Source organism: Dipodomys spectabilis, unplaced genomic scaffold (assembly GCF_019054845.1).
Source record: "Dipodomys spectabilis isolate Male_0828 unplaced genomic scaffold, ASM1905484v1 ptg000053l, whole genome shotgun sequence".
NCBI classification, from domain to species: domain Eukaryota; kingdom Metazoa; phylum Chordata; class Mammalia; order Rodentia; family Heteromyidae; genus Dipodomys; species Dipodomys spectabilis.
The window spans coordinates 4,604,592-4,623,510 of record NW_024870730.1 but is presented as its reverse complement, the minus strand read 5'-3'; the positions used below and the strand labels follow the sequence as shown (position 1 = coordinate 4,623,510).

The window sequence follows — 18,919 nt, the reverse complement described above, 5'->3', positions numbered from 1 at the left end:
CTTCAGGCTTGACAGCATTTTGTAATGAATCCAACCAAAAATTACATAGCAAAAAGAACTGTTTATATGTGAACACATTGAAGCACTGGGTTGACAGCATGGTTTGAATTACAAGTGCCATCAAGATTCTTTATAGCTTCCTGTCTTCTCAAAGGGAAGACAGCAGTAAGATTTCCACTCTCATACAAATTTTCAGTTGAAACTACAGTTCCAATTGCGTTTGAGGGCCTCAATCCAAGTATTATTATTTATGTCTGGAAATCCATTTAACCTAAAATTGAAGAGCTGCCACCAACCCTTCAGCTGGAACCTCTATACCACTCAGCCATCTCTCTAGACCCTCTAATTAGCATTTACGACAGGAAACCCAAGTTACCCAAATTAAGCGAGATGTTATCCTCCTCAATTCTTCTCATTCTTAGACCCACATTACAAACTTGTTCTCAATTATCATGTTTTGAATTTTGTCATAAAAACGTTGTGAAACCAGATACTGAGGGCATATATCTATAATCCCTGCACTAGGAAGGCTGAAGCAATGGCTTAAAAGAAACAGGCCACCTTGGACTACATATATAGCAAGTACCCCATCTCTCTCTCTCTCTCTTTCACACACACACAAACACACACACAGACAGACACACAGTAGACACTGGTTTTCCCTCATTTCAGTAACTATATGATAATCTGTCTTGCCTCTTAGTCCCCAAAGCTTCATAATTGACTATCGTGTCCTTTGAAAAAGACAATTTCTGACCTGTGATCTAGAGCCAGAAGCCATCATGACAGACAGTTAAAAGCACAAGTCAAATACCCTGTTTCTCAAGTTAGATGGCCTAGGTTTGCATGCTTACTGTTCTTAGCAGCTATTTGGCTATCAGCACATCTGTCAATCTTTCTTTGCTTCATTTTCCTCACCTGGAAATTCGAGTAAGTAATGGCATTGATATTGTAGTGTCACTGTGAGAACTGAGCACAAAGTAAGTATTTATCTAATGTGAGCTGCTAGTTTGATATGAAAGTAGACATTATCTAGTCATCATGTTACATATCTCCCACCAATTGAATAAAGCCTGTTTTCAGGGATGAAAAGCCCAGTGCATGAAGACAGAGAAAACTCATGCCCATATCCAACTGCTTGCTACCTCTCTCATCAACCAGAAGAACGGGTGAGGCATACAATGACCAGGACAGTCATTCTCATACACATGCTTTATATGGAGGAAATTGTATTAATCTTTGAACATTTTAAAACTTTAAATTTTTACATATTTGTTTATAAAAGAATTAATACACTGGTGCTAGTAATAATTTATAAGTCATTTGACAATGTGATATATGACAACTCAATAACAGGTACAAAAAATATATTTTTATTTATTTGGTAAATATGCACCAAACGTTATGTCTAAATTTTCAAGCTTAAGAACTCAAGTACTTTCACATGTGTACAATGGACAGATCCCTCAAAAATTGCCTAAAGCTATATGTTAACTGCCTATGTGCTTTTTCTTAAACAAATATATCTTATACACTGGGAATTTAAAAGTATTTCTATCTAAAAATTGCTTTCTGCAATGATGGAAATGTTTTATATCCACGTGTTCAAAATGCTAAGTACTAGCTGGCCTCATGTGACTACTGAGCAAATTCAAGTGTAGCTAGTACAAACTAAGAAATTGCATTTTAAATTAAATCTAACTAAAATTAAACAGCCAATTGGATAGCAGTTCTGAATTTCACTGTAGGGCATATGGATGTGGAAATATAACATTTTTGCCTTGAATGGAAAAATTAACTTTATTACACTACAAGGTTAATATCAGTTTCCTATTCAAAACAGACTTGCCTTTTAATGTCACAAGGTATTTTCTAGTAGCAAAATTAGTTCATTGTTTAACAAAAAATGTTTTTAACGTTTCATCCATCTCTTTCTGAAGAATTCTAATTATTTAAGGCATTGAGGCACAAGATAACACATTAAATAAAAGCCACAGAAATAATTTTTATGTATAAAAGATACATACTATTCGGAAACTTTAAAACTTTCTCTTATGGTATTTTTCTTCTTTTTTTCCCATGCTGCCCCTAGGGCTAAAACTCTAGGCCTAGGCCCTGTTCCTGAGCTTTGTACACAAGGTTAGTGCTCTTCCACTTGAGCCACAGCTCTACTTCCAGGTTTTTGGTGATTAACTAACTGGAGATAAGTGTTTCATGGACTTTCCTTCCCAGGTTGGCTTCAAATCATGATCCTCATATCTCAGCAACTTTTTTTTTTTTTTTTTGTTGGTCGTGGGGCTTGAACTCTGGGCCTGGGCACTGTCCCTCAGCTCTTCAGCTCAAGGCGAGCGCTCTACCACTTGAGCTACAGCACCACTTCCATCTCAGCAACTTTTTAAGGCATCTGTCTAACACTTGGAAAGCTACTCCAATTAGGAGTCTAACTTGTCTTTGAATATGCTTATATTTTTTTTATTGTGAAAATATTGTACAGAGGGGTTACAATTACATGGGCAAGATAATGAGTACATTTCTTATCAAGCATTGTAGCCTCCTCTTTTGTTTCCCCTTCCCATCCTCCCCCCCCCCCCTACCCAATCCTCCCCCCCACACCAAAGTTGTAAAGTTTGTTTTCGACATAACGACTTGTACATCTCATTGTTGCAATGGGTCCACCTGTATCCCTAGTTAAATGATTTGTTTTTTCCCTTCCCCTCCACAAATTATAACAACATCAAATACAGTGAAAGCAGGGGTTAAATGTGGGGGAGGGACATACAAAGCAACAAAGAAATAATCTTATAAATGTGTTAGAAACAATCGCATGAAAGAAAAAAACATCTGAATACATCTCTTAGGGTTCATTTCCCTAACATCAACTTATCTGACCTTTTCTGCTTGACTCAGACATATACTAGATATTGCAAATAAGGGAAACCATGGAACCTATGTTTCTTTGGGCCTGGCTTACTTCACTTAATATAATTGTTTCCAAGTCTTTCCATTTCCTAACAAATGGGGAAATGTCATTCTTTCTGATGGAGGCATAGAATTCCATTGTGTATATATACCACATTTTCTTGATCCATTCATCTACTGTGGGCATCTGGGTTGGTTCCATATCTTAGCTATAGTAAATAATGCTGCAATAAACATAGTCGTGCTGGTAGCTTTAGTGTGGTCTTGTTTGTGAACATTTGGGTAAATGCCCAAAAGTGGGATTGCTGGGTCCTAGGGGAGCTCTATGTGGAGTCTTTTGAGGAACCTCCATACTGCTTTCCAAAGTGGTTGAACAAGTTTACACTTCCACCAACAATGAAGTAAGGTTCCCTTCTGTCCACATCCCCTCCAGCATCTATTGTTATTAGAGTTCTTGATTATAGCCATTCTAAAGGAGTGAGGTGGTATCTCAATGTTGTTTTGATTTGCATTTCTTTTATTATGCCTATATTTTTTACTGGTATTACCTAGTAGTAAAGTAGATAATACTAATCCACATGGGAAGACTACTAATTTTGCAGTTGGACTTAAAATGTGTTATTTTAAACAGACAATTTTTGATGGTCAAATAAATACCTGGCCTCAATGAGCTTTTAAAATATTTTACCTGTGGTGCTGGAGGTTGGTCCTAGGTCCTTGTACATGATAGGCATATGTTCTAGCTCTGCACTAAATCCCCAGAGCCTCTCTCACCCCATCCAAACACACCAAGAACATTGACAATTCTCATATACTAAACACAATACTTGCCAGGCCATAAAGTTTAATAAGGCATTCTTACAGGGAGGCATGAAAAATCAACTTTATTCTTGCACAAATATGACACTTTATTCTTCAAAGTATTCCTTTAAAAATAAGTTAGTTTTTCCACATTATTCTTTTATTAACATATAACTATTGATCAAAACATAATATCACTGATTCACATAATGTGAAAGTATTAGCCATTTAACACATTGTTGAAAAGTACTTGCAATATTTTATGAGAATATTTTACATTTTACTAAATTCAGTGGACAGTTTCCTATTTTTCTTTAAAATCTACAAATGTCTTAATTCTCACATTACAAAAATTAAATAAAACAAAAAACAAAGCCAATCGCACAATAAAATCCTACAAAAGCACACTGATTTTAATGACAGGACATATATGAAATCACTGTGTAAAGCTCTTTTTAATGAACACTTTTGGAAAGCTTGCATTGAGTTCGAGAACAGACCTGTTATCAATCTGTGAACAGAAGGACACGTCAAGTAAGCAGAGATCTTTACAAGACTCCAGCAGTTTTCTTAAAGATGCTGGACTTACCATTCTTGTTCCTGTTTAAAAACAAAACAAACACAAACTTTAAATACAGAGTTTGTAAAATGTTCTAATAAGTCCCATAATCATTTACTTGAAACTAAAAAGAAATGGTCTTTTAAAGCTTAAAAGCTAGTGAAGTAAGCCAGGCCCAAAGAAACATAGGTCCCATGGTTTCCCTTATTTGCAATATCTAGTATATGTCTGAGTCAAGCAGAAAAGGTCAGATAAGTTGGTGTTAGGGGAATGAACCCCAAGATAAGTATTCAAGTGGTTTTTTTTTCTTTCATGCAATTGTTTCTAACACATTTATAAGATTATTTCTTTGTTGCTTTGTATGTCCCTCCCCCACAGTATAACCCCTGCTTTCACTGTATTTGATGTTGGTATAACTTGTGGAGGGGAAGTGCAAAACCAAAGCGTTTAACTAGGGATACAGGTGGACCCATTGCAACAATGAGATGTACAAGTCGTTATGTCAAAAAACGAACTTAACAACTTTGGTTTGTGTGTGGGGGGAGGATCGGGTGGGGGAAGGGGAGGAGTATGGGAAGGGAGGAGAAGGGGAAACAACGAGGAGGCAACAATGCTTGATAAGAAATGTACTTATTATCTTGCCCATGTAATTGTAACTCCTCTGTATGGTATTCTCACAATAAAAAAGATAATAATAATAAAAAAAGCTTTTTTTTTTTTGTCTCTTGTGGGGCTTGAATTCAGGGCCTGGGTGCTGTCTCTGAGCCTCTGTGCAAGCCTCTACCACCTGAACCACAGTGCCACTTCCATTTTTTGAGTAGTTAATTCGAGACAAGGGTCTTACAGGGACTTTTCTGCCTGGGCTAGCTTCAAACCCCAACCCTCACATCTTAGCCTCTTGAGTAGCTGGGATTATAGGTGTGAGCCACCAGCTCCTGGCTGCAGAAAAGCATTTTTTTTTTTTTTTCTGCTTATGTGGTGCTAAGGAATCGAACCCAGGGCCTCATGCATGCAAGGCAAGCGCTCTACCACTGAGCCACCTTCCCAGCCCTGCAGAAAAGCATTTTAAAAAATGATACATTTCACATTGAAATAGCTCTTAAAAATAAATAAAAACTGAACATTGCCAGTATATTTGGCAACTGAATCTTGTCAACTCTCTACCACTCTATCACTTTCATTCCTACCTCCCGCCCTCCACATTTTCTGGTTAACTCCAGGCTTCCCTACCTCTGTTACTCAGTGTGAAGAATGTTTCTCACATTTCACTTTTCCTCAACCTACAAGTCAAATTAGACAACCATGCCTACAGTAATTCAACTTCTAATCCAATGCAAGTGTAATTGCCAAGCAACTAGTCTGTAACTAGTACTGAGCATCTTTTTAGGTACTCAAGATGCAAAGATGGGTAAGACACATAGCTGCCTTAAGGAATTGAAGGGCTGAAAGAAAATAAATACAACACAGTTTGAAAAGGTTTATGGTGAATGGTAGGTATAAAATGGTATTACTGGAAGATAAATGATGGACAATGTAGCCATGTTAAATTTGAAGTAATTATGGGATATTTAGTTGGAAGCTAAATTAAATAAATTATATAAAGCAGTTGGCACAAGGAAAAAAATAAATACAAAAAATCATTTGATTCTAAGAGATTCTCTGTTATAAAAGATACATTGCTTTAATTTCAGATTTTCTGGGGGTGAAACAATCACAAAATCATATCACATAAGCAGTGTAGAATTAGGATTCTTCTCATTCTCTGAGAAGTCCTTTCTTTCCCCATCTTTGTTAGGGGCTCCAGAGAAGTAACTATAGTATCAGCCTGTCTGTCTGTGACTGTCCCAAACAACACTAAAACTCCTCCAGGGAATTTAAAATTGGAATTCAGCAAAGCTTTCATTACCTATAAATCTCTGGCTGAAGATATAGATAGCTGGGCTTGAACTGTTGTGCTCAGAAAAGCAGAAGTAGTTATTAGGAGAAGAAAAGAACCAGTAAAGCACGAGAGGAGTACTGGATGATGAGATGGATGTGGTGGTGCCTATCTGTAGTCCCAGCTATTCGTGATATGGAGACTGGGAGGATCTTAGTTCAAGGACAATCTATGTAAAACTCTAGCAAGACTCTATCTCAACAAATAAGCAAAGTGTGGTGGTTCACTCTACAGGAGACAGGTAGAAAATTCATAGCCTTAGGTTAGCCTCAGGCAAAAATTCCAGACCCTATTCAAAAAATAACAAGGAAGGAAGGGGGCTGTGTCTCAAGTAGTCAAGGAGCAAGCACAAGGCCCTAGTTCACTACAGTACTGCTCCCCACTCCCACCAAAGAAAAGGTGTTTGTGACTGACTATACAGTGGCAAAGGGTAGGGTAGGGGAGAGGTGCAAGAGCAAGCATGCAGAACAGGAAAAGAAAGACCTTCTGAGATCTGCAGTTTCTACTCATAAGATCTGAGAAACATACCTGTCTTTATAACAGTTCTATTTTCTTTATATATATATATATATATATATATATATATATATATATATATATTCATTGTAAAAATACTGTACAGAAGGGTTACAGTTATATGAGTAGGGTAATGAGTATATTTCCTATCGAGCATTGGTACCACCTCCTTTATTTTTCCCCTACCATCCCTTCCCTTCCCCCTCTCCAGCTCCTCCCTCCTCCTCCCAACATTGTAAAGTTTGTTTTCAACATATGGGTCAACCTGCATCCCCATTTAAGCATTCCATTATATCCCTTCCCCTCCCCAGATTACAAAAATGTATGTGCAAGATGTAGAACACCGGAATCAAATAGAGTGAGAACAGGGGTGATACCGTGGGGGAAGAACATACAAAAGAAACAAAAGAATCACATAGTACATTGTAAGTGCATTAAAAACAAGCAAGGAAGAAAAAAAACACTTATGTCCCTGTCTTGGGGTACATTCCACTTAACATCATCTTATATGGTCATACGTACATAGCCTTTCACCTTCTCTGCTTGTCCTAGACACTTACTAGTCACTGCAAACAAGGGAAACTACAAAACCAATGATTTTCTATTTTCTTTCTACTATCTCTTTTGTTTGTTGTTGGTCTTCTGGACTTGAACTCAGAGCCAGAGATATCCGCTAGCTATTTTGCTCAAGGCTAGCACTCTAAGGAGTAGATACAGTTCCACTTCCAGTTTTCTGGTTGTAAACTGGAGATAAGAGCCTCATAGACAAGTTGAACCACAATCCTCAGATGTCAGTCTACTGAGTAAATAGGATCACAAGTGTGCAACACCAGCGCCTGGCTCCACTAAGTTACCTTCAGTTATCTAAGTTATAAAGTAAGATCAGAGAATCTCAACCTAGACACTTAAGTTTTTTTTTTTTAACCTAGGGTTCTAATTGCTTTCTATTTGCTAGTTTTGCCCACAGGAATATCTGAGTTTCCTGGTAAGTTATGAATTCCTTAAAACCCAAGACAATGGCTGTGAAGGAAATCAGATTGCAAGTGTAACTTGTCTGGAACTCCCCTGTCCAGTGCTTTGGAGCTCCTGTACACTTCCCTCTTGTTACCACTATTACACACACAGCCAGACAGCTTTCTCCTTCATGACACAGGTCATATCTACCTTTTTCATCGGTATTTCTAATGCTTAGAACAATGCCCAACACAGTGTATGCTCAATAAATGTATACCATGTGAAAGAAGGGAGGATGATTGGACCTTCATTAAGAGAATTACACATAATATAATTTTTTCCATGTCTTTTCATTTCCTTATGAATGGGACAATATCATTCTTTCTGATGGAGGCATAGAATTCCATTGTGAATATATACACCACATTTCCTTGATCTACTGAGGGACATCTAAGTTGGTTCCATATCTTAGCTATGATAAATAATGCTGCAGTAAACATGGTTGTGCTGGTAGCTTTAAAAAGCCTTGTTTGTGGTCATTTGGGTAAACGCCCAGAAGTGGGATTTTGCTGGGTTATAGGGGAGCTATATAGGTAGCCTTTTGAGGATCCTTCATACTGCTTTCCAGTATGGTTGAACAAGTTTACCATCCCACCAACAGTATAGTGGTAATCTCTTTTGGTCACATCCCTTGTAGCATCTGTTGTTATTGTATTTCTTGATAATGGCCATTCTAACTGAGGTGAGGTGGAATCAATGTAGTTTTGGTTTGTCTTTTTTTTGTTTTGTTTTTTGGTCGGCCGTGGGGCTTGAACTCTGGGTCTGGGCGCTGTCTGTTGTTATTGTATTTCTTGATAATGGCCATTCTAACTGAGGTGAGGTGGAATCAATGTAGTTTTGGTTTGTCTTTTTTTTGTTTTGTTTTTTGGTCGGCCGTGGGGCTTGAACTCTGGGTCTGGGCGCTGTCCTTCAGCTCTTCAGCTCAAGGTGAGTGCTCTACCACTTGAGCTACAGCGCCACTTCCGGTTTTCTGGTGGTTTATTGGAGATAGGAGTCTCACGGTCTCTCCTGCCTCTCCTGCCCGGGCTGGCTTTGAACCGCGATCCTCAGATCTCAGCCTCCTGAGTAGCTAGGATTACAGGCGTGAGCCACCAGCGCCCGGCTTGGTTTGTATTTCTTTTCTTTTTTTTTTTTAAATTCAATTTAATTTTATTTGTGAACATACTGTACAGAGGAGTTACAGTTACATGGGCAGGATAATGGTTTGTATTTCTTTTATAGCCAGAGATGTTGAATATTTCTTCATGTGTCTATTGGCTATTCTTATTTCCTCTCCTGAGGAAATAAGTACATTTTTCCCCTCTCTTTTTAATTCATTAGCCCACTTATTAATGGGGGTGTTTTAGGATTTGTTATTGGGGTGGTAATTGTTTTAGCTCTAGGTATATTTTTGATTTGAAGCCTTTGTCTGTCATAATATCAATGTTATTTTGATTTGCATTTCTTTTATGGTCAGAGATGTTCATGTGTCTATTGGACATTCTTATTTTCTCTTTAGAGAAGTCCCTTTTTAAGTCTTCAGCCCACTTGTTAATGGGGCAATTATTTCTTTAAGGATTTGTTTTTGAGAGATTTAATTTTTTGAGTTCCAAATATATTTAGATATGAGGCTCTTGGAAAAAAATCATATTAACTAAGCCAGATCCAAGGAAACATAGATTACATGGTTTTTCTCACTTGTAATAATTAGTATATGTCTAGGATAGTCCTAGCAGATGAGCAGAATAGCTCAGTAGCTATATACATATGACCAGATAAGATGATACTAAGATCTTTAAGGATAGCAATGTGCTTTTACTTGGCTTTGTATTAATAAGCAGTTTTGTTAGTGTGAAGCAGTTACGCCACTAGACACTCATAATCTACCAATGACAAAAGAATCACTACTAAACTTAACAAAGAATTCTCCTTTTAAAAAAAAGGAAGATTCTAATCCTATGAAACTAGGAACACTGAGGGAAGGATGGGAAAAAAAGATGAAAGAGGTGATATTGATCAAGATGAACTGTACATATAAACAGATTCATTGAATGGCAGCCCATTCATACAACTACTTAAAGATAATAAAAGTATAGTCTAAAAAAATTAAGAAGAAGATTCTTACACTTAGGAATGAAGGAAAACAAATAATAATAAAGGTAAAGAAAATACAGTATAGTGGTTAGAATAGACTGAAGTTCACATCTTGACTGCAGCCTGACTAGCTGTGACCAAGTCAGCAAATCTGAGCCCATTTCTTCATGTGTGGTAATAATCAGTTGTGAAGGCTAAATCAGTTAATATGTGCTCAGAACATATAGCATACTACCATGTTTCAGTTATTGTTATTAATTAACCACTGATTGCCAATGCTCACTGTGCTCTTACATTTAATATGAAACATTTGTATATATTTGCATGGTGGTTGACTTCTATCAGCAATTATTTATGACATAATAGAGAATGACACTTCCTTGGTCTTATCCCCATAAAGGCTGCCAATGTTTATAAAAAGAGTCATTATTCTTCTTATTTTTTCTTGATGTCTCTATGAAGCCATTCTTAAATTTCACAGGACAAAGTTGGGCTGCCTGACAGTCTATTATAGTGCTTCTCAGTGCTGAGCAGTGTTTAGAATCCATGTTTCTCAACAGAATGGTGAAAGGACAAGGGGGAACCAATGCAACAGTGATACTCACGAGTCAATATGTTGGAAATGATCAATTGTGTGGGGCTTGGGGGGGGAGAGAAAGAGGGAGACAAATGAGGGTAGGGGTAAAAGTTTGACAAGAAATGTACTTACTACCTTAAAATTGTAATCCCTCTGTATACCATCTTGACAATAAAAAAATTAACAACTACAGAAAAGAATCCACATATTATTCATGGTTCTTTAGCATCTCCTCCTGACACTGACTACTTTTCACATTTAATGTGACTATTTTTTTGAATTGGGAAAGAGTTATGGACTAGACTTTAACCAAGAATGGCACTATCCTCTGGAGGGAAACTCGCATCTATTTTAAAAGGTCTTGGTCACTTTTCCTTGTTCTTCACTTTCATAACTCTTTCTTAAACTTTTCAAAATATATCTCTCCTAAGCAGTTTAGGATAACTCAAGAACAAAGATCGCTAGAAAAAAGAGAAATAATCAGAGTAAGTTGTTTAAAGAGACTGATGGTAGGACTGAAACCTTAGATTTGAGCTCCTGTTCTGCCCCTTAATAATGGCAGAGACACAGTGCTTTCACCTATTAAAATGCAATGAGACCACTCCTTGAGCTACTGTACATCAAGTAAAATACAATACACATTGGTATTCAGTCCAAAGTGTTACATATCATAAGGAAGAATTTCTGGTTGAAAGTGGCTTGAATAAGTCAGATGCAACTACATATACACCATCTACACATGTATTGTAAACCTGAATGTGGATAGATGTTAACTAAAAATCCAACCCAGGTATTGAAAATCTTCAAGTTTTTCTTGGGGTGAATGTTTAGGATATAAAAGTACTTTATGGACTAATGTACTAGTTCTAATATATTATCAAAAACTATAGTTCAAGTGATATGAGTGAAAAAGTAGCAACTACATGGGCTATGCCCACAGTGGCCTTATTGGTACTTCTGGCTAAGGTGAATGAGTCATTAAGTACCAGAGTATTCTAGGCTAGTTAGTACAGAAATAGCACAAGAAATTTAGGACTGTGAAACATTTCAACACATCTGTCTTGGAGTAGATTATTCCTAAAAGCAGAATTATTGCAGATGGAGATTTCACAATATCCTTAATCAAGAGTTTAACATTAAGAAGCTTAAGAAAACCCTAATTTGAATTCGTTATATAAATGGATTCATTTCTTCTTTTCTATACTTAATAAAAATGAAAAAAAAACTCATTTAAATTCTTACTTTTCTAAGTAGACTGGTAATTATTATTTAGAGTTTTTGACAGTTTGAACTATAAAGTTATAGGACTGTCCTCATTATATTACATATGTATCTAACATATGTAACATAATACATGTATATACATATGTATAAACACATGTAAAATGAATTCCTATGCCAACTTATCTGTCTTGCACATTCTATCAAACAAAGTAATCTTATCAGCACAAATAGTTTATTGTAAGCAGTTTTGGTTTCCTTGCAAAAAGTGAGAGATTAAGTTTTATGTCAGGAAATAGAGTTTAAAAGAAATTTATATATTGCATCCTTACCTAATATGTCCAGTTGTCGTAATCTGGTACAATTAGATGCTAGCTCTTCAATATCTGTGTCACACACAGACCTGTTAGCTGTAAGAAAGAGTTTCTGCAAGTTTGGCAGCTGGCGTGCTAGTTTGGTGAAGCACCCGGTGCTGCTCTGCAGAGTGGGGCACCAGCCAAGGTCAAGTTCCTCCAGAAGTGGACACCCAGAAGCCAGTTCTGCTATTCCATTCTCCGTAATGTTCTTACACCTCCACAGATCCAGGGTCCGAAGCTTTTTACACTTGGCTCCTATCATGCTAGCTATCACATCATAGTCTTCTATCTGGAAATGAAACAGTTCCAATCTTTTATGTGGTATGCACAGAAATGCAAAGTGTTCAGAGCAAGTTATCCTTTTCTTCCATGTAAAAATACCCATCATTGTTCAGACAGATTTGTCCACCCAAGTCACTCATCTCATTATTTCCTAAAACAGCAAAAGGACCACTTACTTTAAAATTGATGTAACAAGCTCAGAGAAACAAAGAGCTCATGTTTTCTCTCATATGTGGAAGCTAGACCTAAAAAATTACTAGGACATAATAAATTATACAGATCTCTAGGAATTCACATACAATGAGACCAAAGGAGAGCACTCTCAGGAGAGAACGGAAAGGTACAATGCCTATGTACACCTGATCATACAAAATAATATTTATCAGCGACAAAGGAGAAAAAAAACAAACAAGAACAAAATAGCAAAAACATCTTGCTTCTGTTTCTTGGAATTCATCTAGATAAACATCACTTTATGTATCATATGCACATAGCTACTGAGCCTTCTGAGCCTCTCATTTTTGTCTTGTATGTAAATTTATCTGCTTTGAGGAAGGTAAAGAGCAAGCACAGAAATGGAGAGACAAAATGTGGAAAAATGCAGCAGTGATACTCACTAGACACTATGTTGAAAATGAACTGTACAACTTTTGGAGTGGCTTGGAGGGAAAAACTGGGAGAAAGCGAGGGAAGGGGTGACACTGTTTAAAAAGAAATATACTCATTACCTGACTTAGGTAACTATAACTCCTCTGTACATCACCTTTACAGTAACAATGAATAAAAAATAATAAAATAAATAATTCCTATGAACCAGATAAACTATAAAAAAGATTTATTGAAATGAAATCCAGGAAATGGAAACTATGGGTATTTTTGTTAGTGTTTATTTGTTTTTGGTGCTTTTGTTTTGTTTATATGTTTTTTGGAGTATAAGGGGGAAGCACAGAAATGGAGGGACAAAGGGTAACAAATGCAGCAACAGTACTCACTGGACACTATGTTGAAAGTAAAGTATACAATTTGTGGGTGGGATGAGGGGGAAAAACTGGAAAAACTGGGAAGGGGTGACATTAAAAGGAAATGAACTCTTCGTTTGACTTATATGTAAGTGTCACCCTTTTTAGAATTTTCTAAAAAAAAAAACCATAACAGTAAGCTAAATGAATTTAATCCAAAAGAAGTCTGGTCTTCAGTCTCTCACAAACAGTTGAGGATTATGTGCTATTCATTTCTATCATTTTGATTTTGCTATCATTTTTTTTTTTTTTTTTTTTTTGGCGGTGGGGCCTGAACTCTGGGCCTGGGCGCTGTCCCTCAGCTCTTCAGCTCAAGGCGAGCACTCTGCCACTTGAGCTACAGCACCACTTCCAGCTTTTTGTGCTTATGTGGTACTCAGGAATTGAACCCAGGGCCTCATGCATGCAAAGCAAAGCACTCTACCACTGAGCCACCTTCCCAGCCCCTGATTTTGCTATCATTTTGATGTGACTCTTTGATAGGATATAGTTTTTCCAAATGCTTAATATATTTAGGTAGATATGTAATATATCTCTGATAAATCTATATGCTTTGGTAGTCTCTAAAACTGTGTGGAAATGCTGTGACAGCGCTAATTAGAATTGTCTGGGATTGAGTGAGGCATGTACAGACTGAACACACACCACAAAAATAATTTTGCTTTTACTATTTTAATCACTGTTAGTATTGGAGGTGTCCAATTAAGGACATCTCCTAATTAAGGATTAACATTTCTCTTCTTGGCTTTGTATGCTTTAATAATATTTAATGTTTAATAATGGTTATTTCAAGGGGTTCATTTGGTTTTGTTCTATCAGGTATGAAAGTTGTCACCAGAAGTCAAAAAGAACAGAAAATAGCAAGTATTTGCAACTATTTTTTCCCTTTATTTGCTTATTCAATTTTCAACAAATATTTATGCACCTACTATGTACCAGAACCATACAGATACAACAACAGCAAATCAAAAAGCAGACAATTTGTTTACATTGTTGGAAAGATGTGGAGTAAATCAATGAGCAAACATAATCCAGAAAGAAGCACTCAGTGTGAAAACCTGAAAGGGGTTACATAGGAATGTCAGGAGTGGTCAGATAGATGGTGGTTGCTGGGATCTCCAGGAATGAGCTTGGTGCTCTAAAGAAACAGCAATGAATCCACTCCGGCAAGGGTGGTGGAGAGGATAGGCTATGGGGGCAGAGTTATACAGGCACCTGGAACCAGTTTTTAAAAAATGGAACTGAAGTTTTAATTCCACGTAACAGGGACGGCAACAGAAGGTTTTAAACAAAGGTGTGATATAATATGATTTACACCAAAAAAAAAAAAAAAAAACCTGTCTGGTTTCTGTTCAGAGGATGGCTAAAGGTAGGTGGGAACATCACTAACTGTAGATCTGATTGGTGCAGCCAGTCAATTAGTGCCTTAAAAACTTAAGAGCTGGGGGCATGATGGTTCAAGTGATAGAGTGCCTTGCTAGAGTCCAAATCCCAGTTTAAATCTATCTATCTATCTATCTATCTATCTATCTATCTATCTATCTATCTATCTATCTATCTATCTATCTATCTATCTGAGAGAGAGAGAAAGAAAGAGAGCAAGGAAGAGAGGGGAAGAAAGAGGAGAGAGAGAAAAGAGAGGAGAGAGAGGAGAGAGAATATTAACATTTTTGAAACCCATGATTCCAGTTATGCTGAATTTGTACCATGACAATCTTGGTGGTATTCTTGCCCAATATACTATACTATATGAATTAACTGCAAGAATTTCTGGTTTTTTTATGTTTTAGTTTTGGCAGACCTGGGGTTTGAACTCAGGGCCTCAGACTTGTTAGGCTAGCACTACACCATATAAGCTATTAATCTAGCCCTTCTTTTTGCTAGTTACTTTTGATTGAACATGGAATCTAAGAAACTTTTCTGCCAGATCTGGCTTTACATTATATCCTTCAAATCTCAGTTTCCTAAGTAGCTAGGATTATGGATGTGAGCCGAGAGTTTTTTTTGTTGAGAACTTTTCACAATATTATTAAACACATCAAGCCTAAACATATTCAGAGCTGGGAAAATAAAAATCAAACCACATAATTTTTACTGTGGTGATGGTGACCTGTCTTTTTTTTATTAATAGTAACTCATTCTTTTTTTTTTTTTTTTGGGTCCAGTCGTGGGGCCTGAACTCTGGGCCTGGGCACTGTCCCTCAGCTCTTCAGCTCAAGGCTAGCGCTCTACCACTTAAGCCACAGCGCCACTTCTGGCTTTTTTCTTTTTGCTTATGTGGTGCTGAGGAATCGAACCCAGGGCCTCAGGCATGCAAGGCAAGCGCTTTACCACTGAGCCACCTTCCCAGCCCTAATAACTCATTCTTAATTATAGAAGTTATATAGAACTTTTTCCCTTAAAAAGAATACATTAGACACATTTCTTACTTATTATCTTATTTAAAAAAATGACAACTGTCTCTGTGCAACTATCCTCAAGAAGTTAAGTGACTTGATTAGGATCAAATAATTAGCAGGAAACCTAAGAAAATATAAACAAGGTCTTATAATTCTCTAGTTTTAAATACATGAAGAAGCACTACATAATACAAATCATATATGGAATTAAAATTTTTCTGGTTACATTTTAAATAGTAAAAAGAAATAAGATGAATTATCAATCTTTTTTTGTTGATAACACTACAATTGACACATTGTAAGTTTTAAAATTATTGCAATGTTTCACATATTTTTGTACTAAGCATTCTATTTCAAGGGCTCAGCTGCCACAGGTGGTTATCAACTATTAGACTGGATAGCACCATCTGAGAAGCTAATTATGAAGTTCCTTGATTCTTTCTTTTAGACTATCAAAGGGATCATTTGTTTTTTCTTTCCCCTTCCTGGGACTGAATGATTAGCAATACAGAACTCAATTCAATAAAAGTAATTTTATTGTAAATTTTGCTTGAGCACTTTGCTTTCAGACTACAAAGTCTGTCATATGAGTAAGTGCTAGATAATAGGAAATATGCCTCAAAAGGCATTACAACCTCTAGAAAGGGTCCTCAAGGGAAGATGGTATATCTTCTATCTTCCCCTATAGCTTGACTGAACCATGAGGCAAAATATGTGACTGACATTCTTTAAGAAAATTTAAGCGTGGTAAATGGCTTGTCTGAGATAACATCTGGCTGGGGCAGAACTGAACCCTTTTCATTACATTTTACTTTCCTTGCTCTCATAGATAAAGGCTCACTCTCCAACTTAAGAAAAAAAGTTTAAATGTGGGAGACAATATTGTTAATCATAAATCTAAGAATGAGTAGATGTGGATCATAATGGGTCAGCATAAAATTCACTCAGGGGAAGCAAACAGAACAAGCAAGCTGAGTGTAGAGGACTTTCATATACTAACCATTACACAGCTGCCCAAACTGAGGTGCTGCAGCTCCGAGCAGAAGTTCAAAATGCTGAGCAGTGCTGTTTGCTGCCATCAGGGACCACATCACAGGCGGATAAGGAAGGTGAATGAAAGTGAAGCAAAGAGAGGAGGTCAATTAGACATTAAAGGCTGTCACTGCTTTTTCTGAAATATAGCTCAAAACCGAGGCTACAGATTCCACAAATGCCACTTAATGAGTCCCCAAGTGCCCACCATTGATTGGCTTGGAGTCAAGATAATCATTACTAGTTTCCATGTAGCTTGTCATTTTGTATATGGTTTTGCATACAGTGAATATACCTTTATTCCTATAGGATCTCTCTGTTTATTTCTCAGAGGTAAAAAATTTGAAGGTCTAGTTAAGAAGACAAGTTAACCTACCCTTCCTCAAAAAAGAAACAAAAATGGAAAGAAAGAAAGAAAGAAAAAAAAGAAGAGAAAATAGGAGAAAGAGAAACCAAGACCTACAGGGATTAGTGACACTCCTGAAGAACAGTGACAGCTCTAACATTCACTGATCAGCTGCAACCTGATGGAACTGCCAATAGAGTCACCCCAAATCAGATCTGAGCTTGTGACTTTAATGTCAAAGGATTCTCTTTGCTGACAAGGATACCAATAGTCATTGAGCACCTGTCAGTAGCAACATGCTGGCTGAAATATACATAACATGCATTTTCTACTCATGTTCCTGCCATTTAAACCTGTCTACCCAATGCAATGAGAACGGTCTCACCACTAAAGAAACCCAAAGGCATAGTGCATTACAAAGTCATGACAACTATTTTTATTTATTTAGGTACTGGGGATCGAATCCAGGATGTTGCACTTGCTAGGCCAAGTGCTTTGCCACTGAGCTACATACCTAGCCCGCAACTAGTTTTTAAATAAGTATTTTTTATAAGTCCTCATTTCATCTGATTACACAACTGACACAAAAAAAACTGTAAAAGATAAAGCAATGTAAAATATTATATTTCCAGGTTTTTCTTTGATCAAGATGAAACTGTCCACTCACATGCAAAACGTCTATCTGAACATGTGAAATAAATCCTGCTTAACAAAATTTAGCTATTATGAAACCTGTTAAATCTTCCAAGTATTCAGAAATTGAAAAGTAACAGTTGAAAGAGGGGTGAGTGAGCAGTATGCCAATGACAATACAAAACATCTGGCCAAATCCGAGATAAGATTCTCACTGGGAATATAGAGTAATGAAGTATTTCACATAAAATAAGGTTACTTAAAGCAAAAATAAAATAACTGTTACAATGGGCCCTAAAGGATACTACTAGACTTCAGTTCATTTCTCCACTGAGTACTTCTTTAAATGTAAGGAAAAAAGCCCCATGATTTTATTGATTGTATATTTAAATTTTAACATCATATAACATGTATAAGACAATGTAACTCTCAGAAAGTGACCATTACAAGGATATGTAAGTCTAGTGAATTTTGAGATTCTCCATAATAATATGTAGCTATATTACTAATAGCACCATAGTACTGGGTTTATTTTTATTAATGTATCAGATCTTCATAAAACCACTTCCTAATACTTTCCTATAAGCAAGATCTAAGACATACTAGAGAATTTTTAAACAGCACCCACCACGTTCTTATAAGAAATCCTAAATGAAATTGGCTGTAGCTTGGTGATAGACTGTTTGCCTACCATGAGCAAGGACCCTGGTTCCCAGCATTGGAAAAAATATGCTCTCTCACACACTTAAATAATTTATGTAACTTGCCTGGTAAGTTATTTGAAATTATTTATTGAGGCATCCCAACTATAAGGGTAAGTACAGGATCCAATATGATATTCATATGGCTAACACCAGATGTTAATGGCAAGCCACTTCCAGTATTAGTTAATTTTGATAGTTAGTGTTATGTGTCAGCCTCAGTGGGCTCCAGGGTTTGGAGATGCTTGGCCAAAATATTATTCTGACTGTTTATGTACAGGTGTCTTTGGACAGTATTAACATTTAAATCAGGAAATGGATTAAAGTACATTTCTCTCGATAATGTGTCCTACTCTCATCCAACTCAACAGATCAACTAAAGACTGATCCTTCACCAAGTAAGACAGAATTCCTGCCTGATGGTTTTCAAATTGGGAAATAGGCTTTTCTCTTACTGAACATCAGCTCCTCCTGGGTCTCTAGCTTGCTGCCTCAATCCTGCAGACCTTGAGACTTGCCAGCCTCATTCCACATG

At 36.8% G+C, this 18,919-nt stretch overlaps 1 protein-coding gene across 3 annotated transcripts in view; it reads right to left on the bottom strand.

Annotated features, from left to right (window-relative positions):
- Window positions 1-3,790: 3,790 nt before the first annotated feature.
- Window positions 3,791-18,919, bottom strand: part of Fbxl4 (F-box and leucine rich repeat protein 4) — a 67,844-nt gene continuing 52,715 nt past the window's right edge. For 2 of the 3 annotated variants that reach the window (XM_042679574.1, XM_042679575.1), the window contains exons 7-9: window positions 16,673-16,744; window positions 11,949-12,261; window positions 3,791-4,320 (exon numbers count right to left, since the gene is read on the bottom strand). In XM_042679574.1, coding sequence (XP_042535508.1) covers window positions 4,157-4,320; window positions 11,949-12,261; window positions 16,673-16,744 — 549 coding nt within the window. In that variant the 3' untranslated portion in view covers window positions 3,791-4,156. The remainder of the gene's footprint in view (window positions 4,321-11,948; window positions 12,262-16,672; window positions 16,745-18,919) is intronic. The other variant, XM_042679576.1, reaches the window with a different exon arrangement.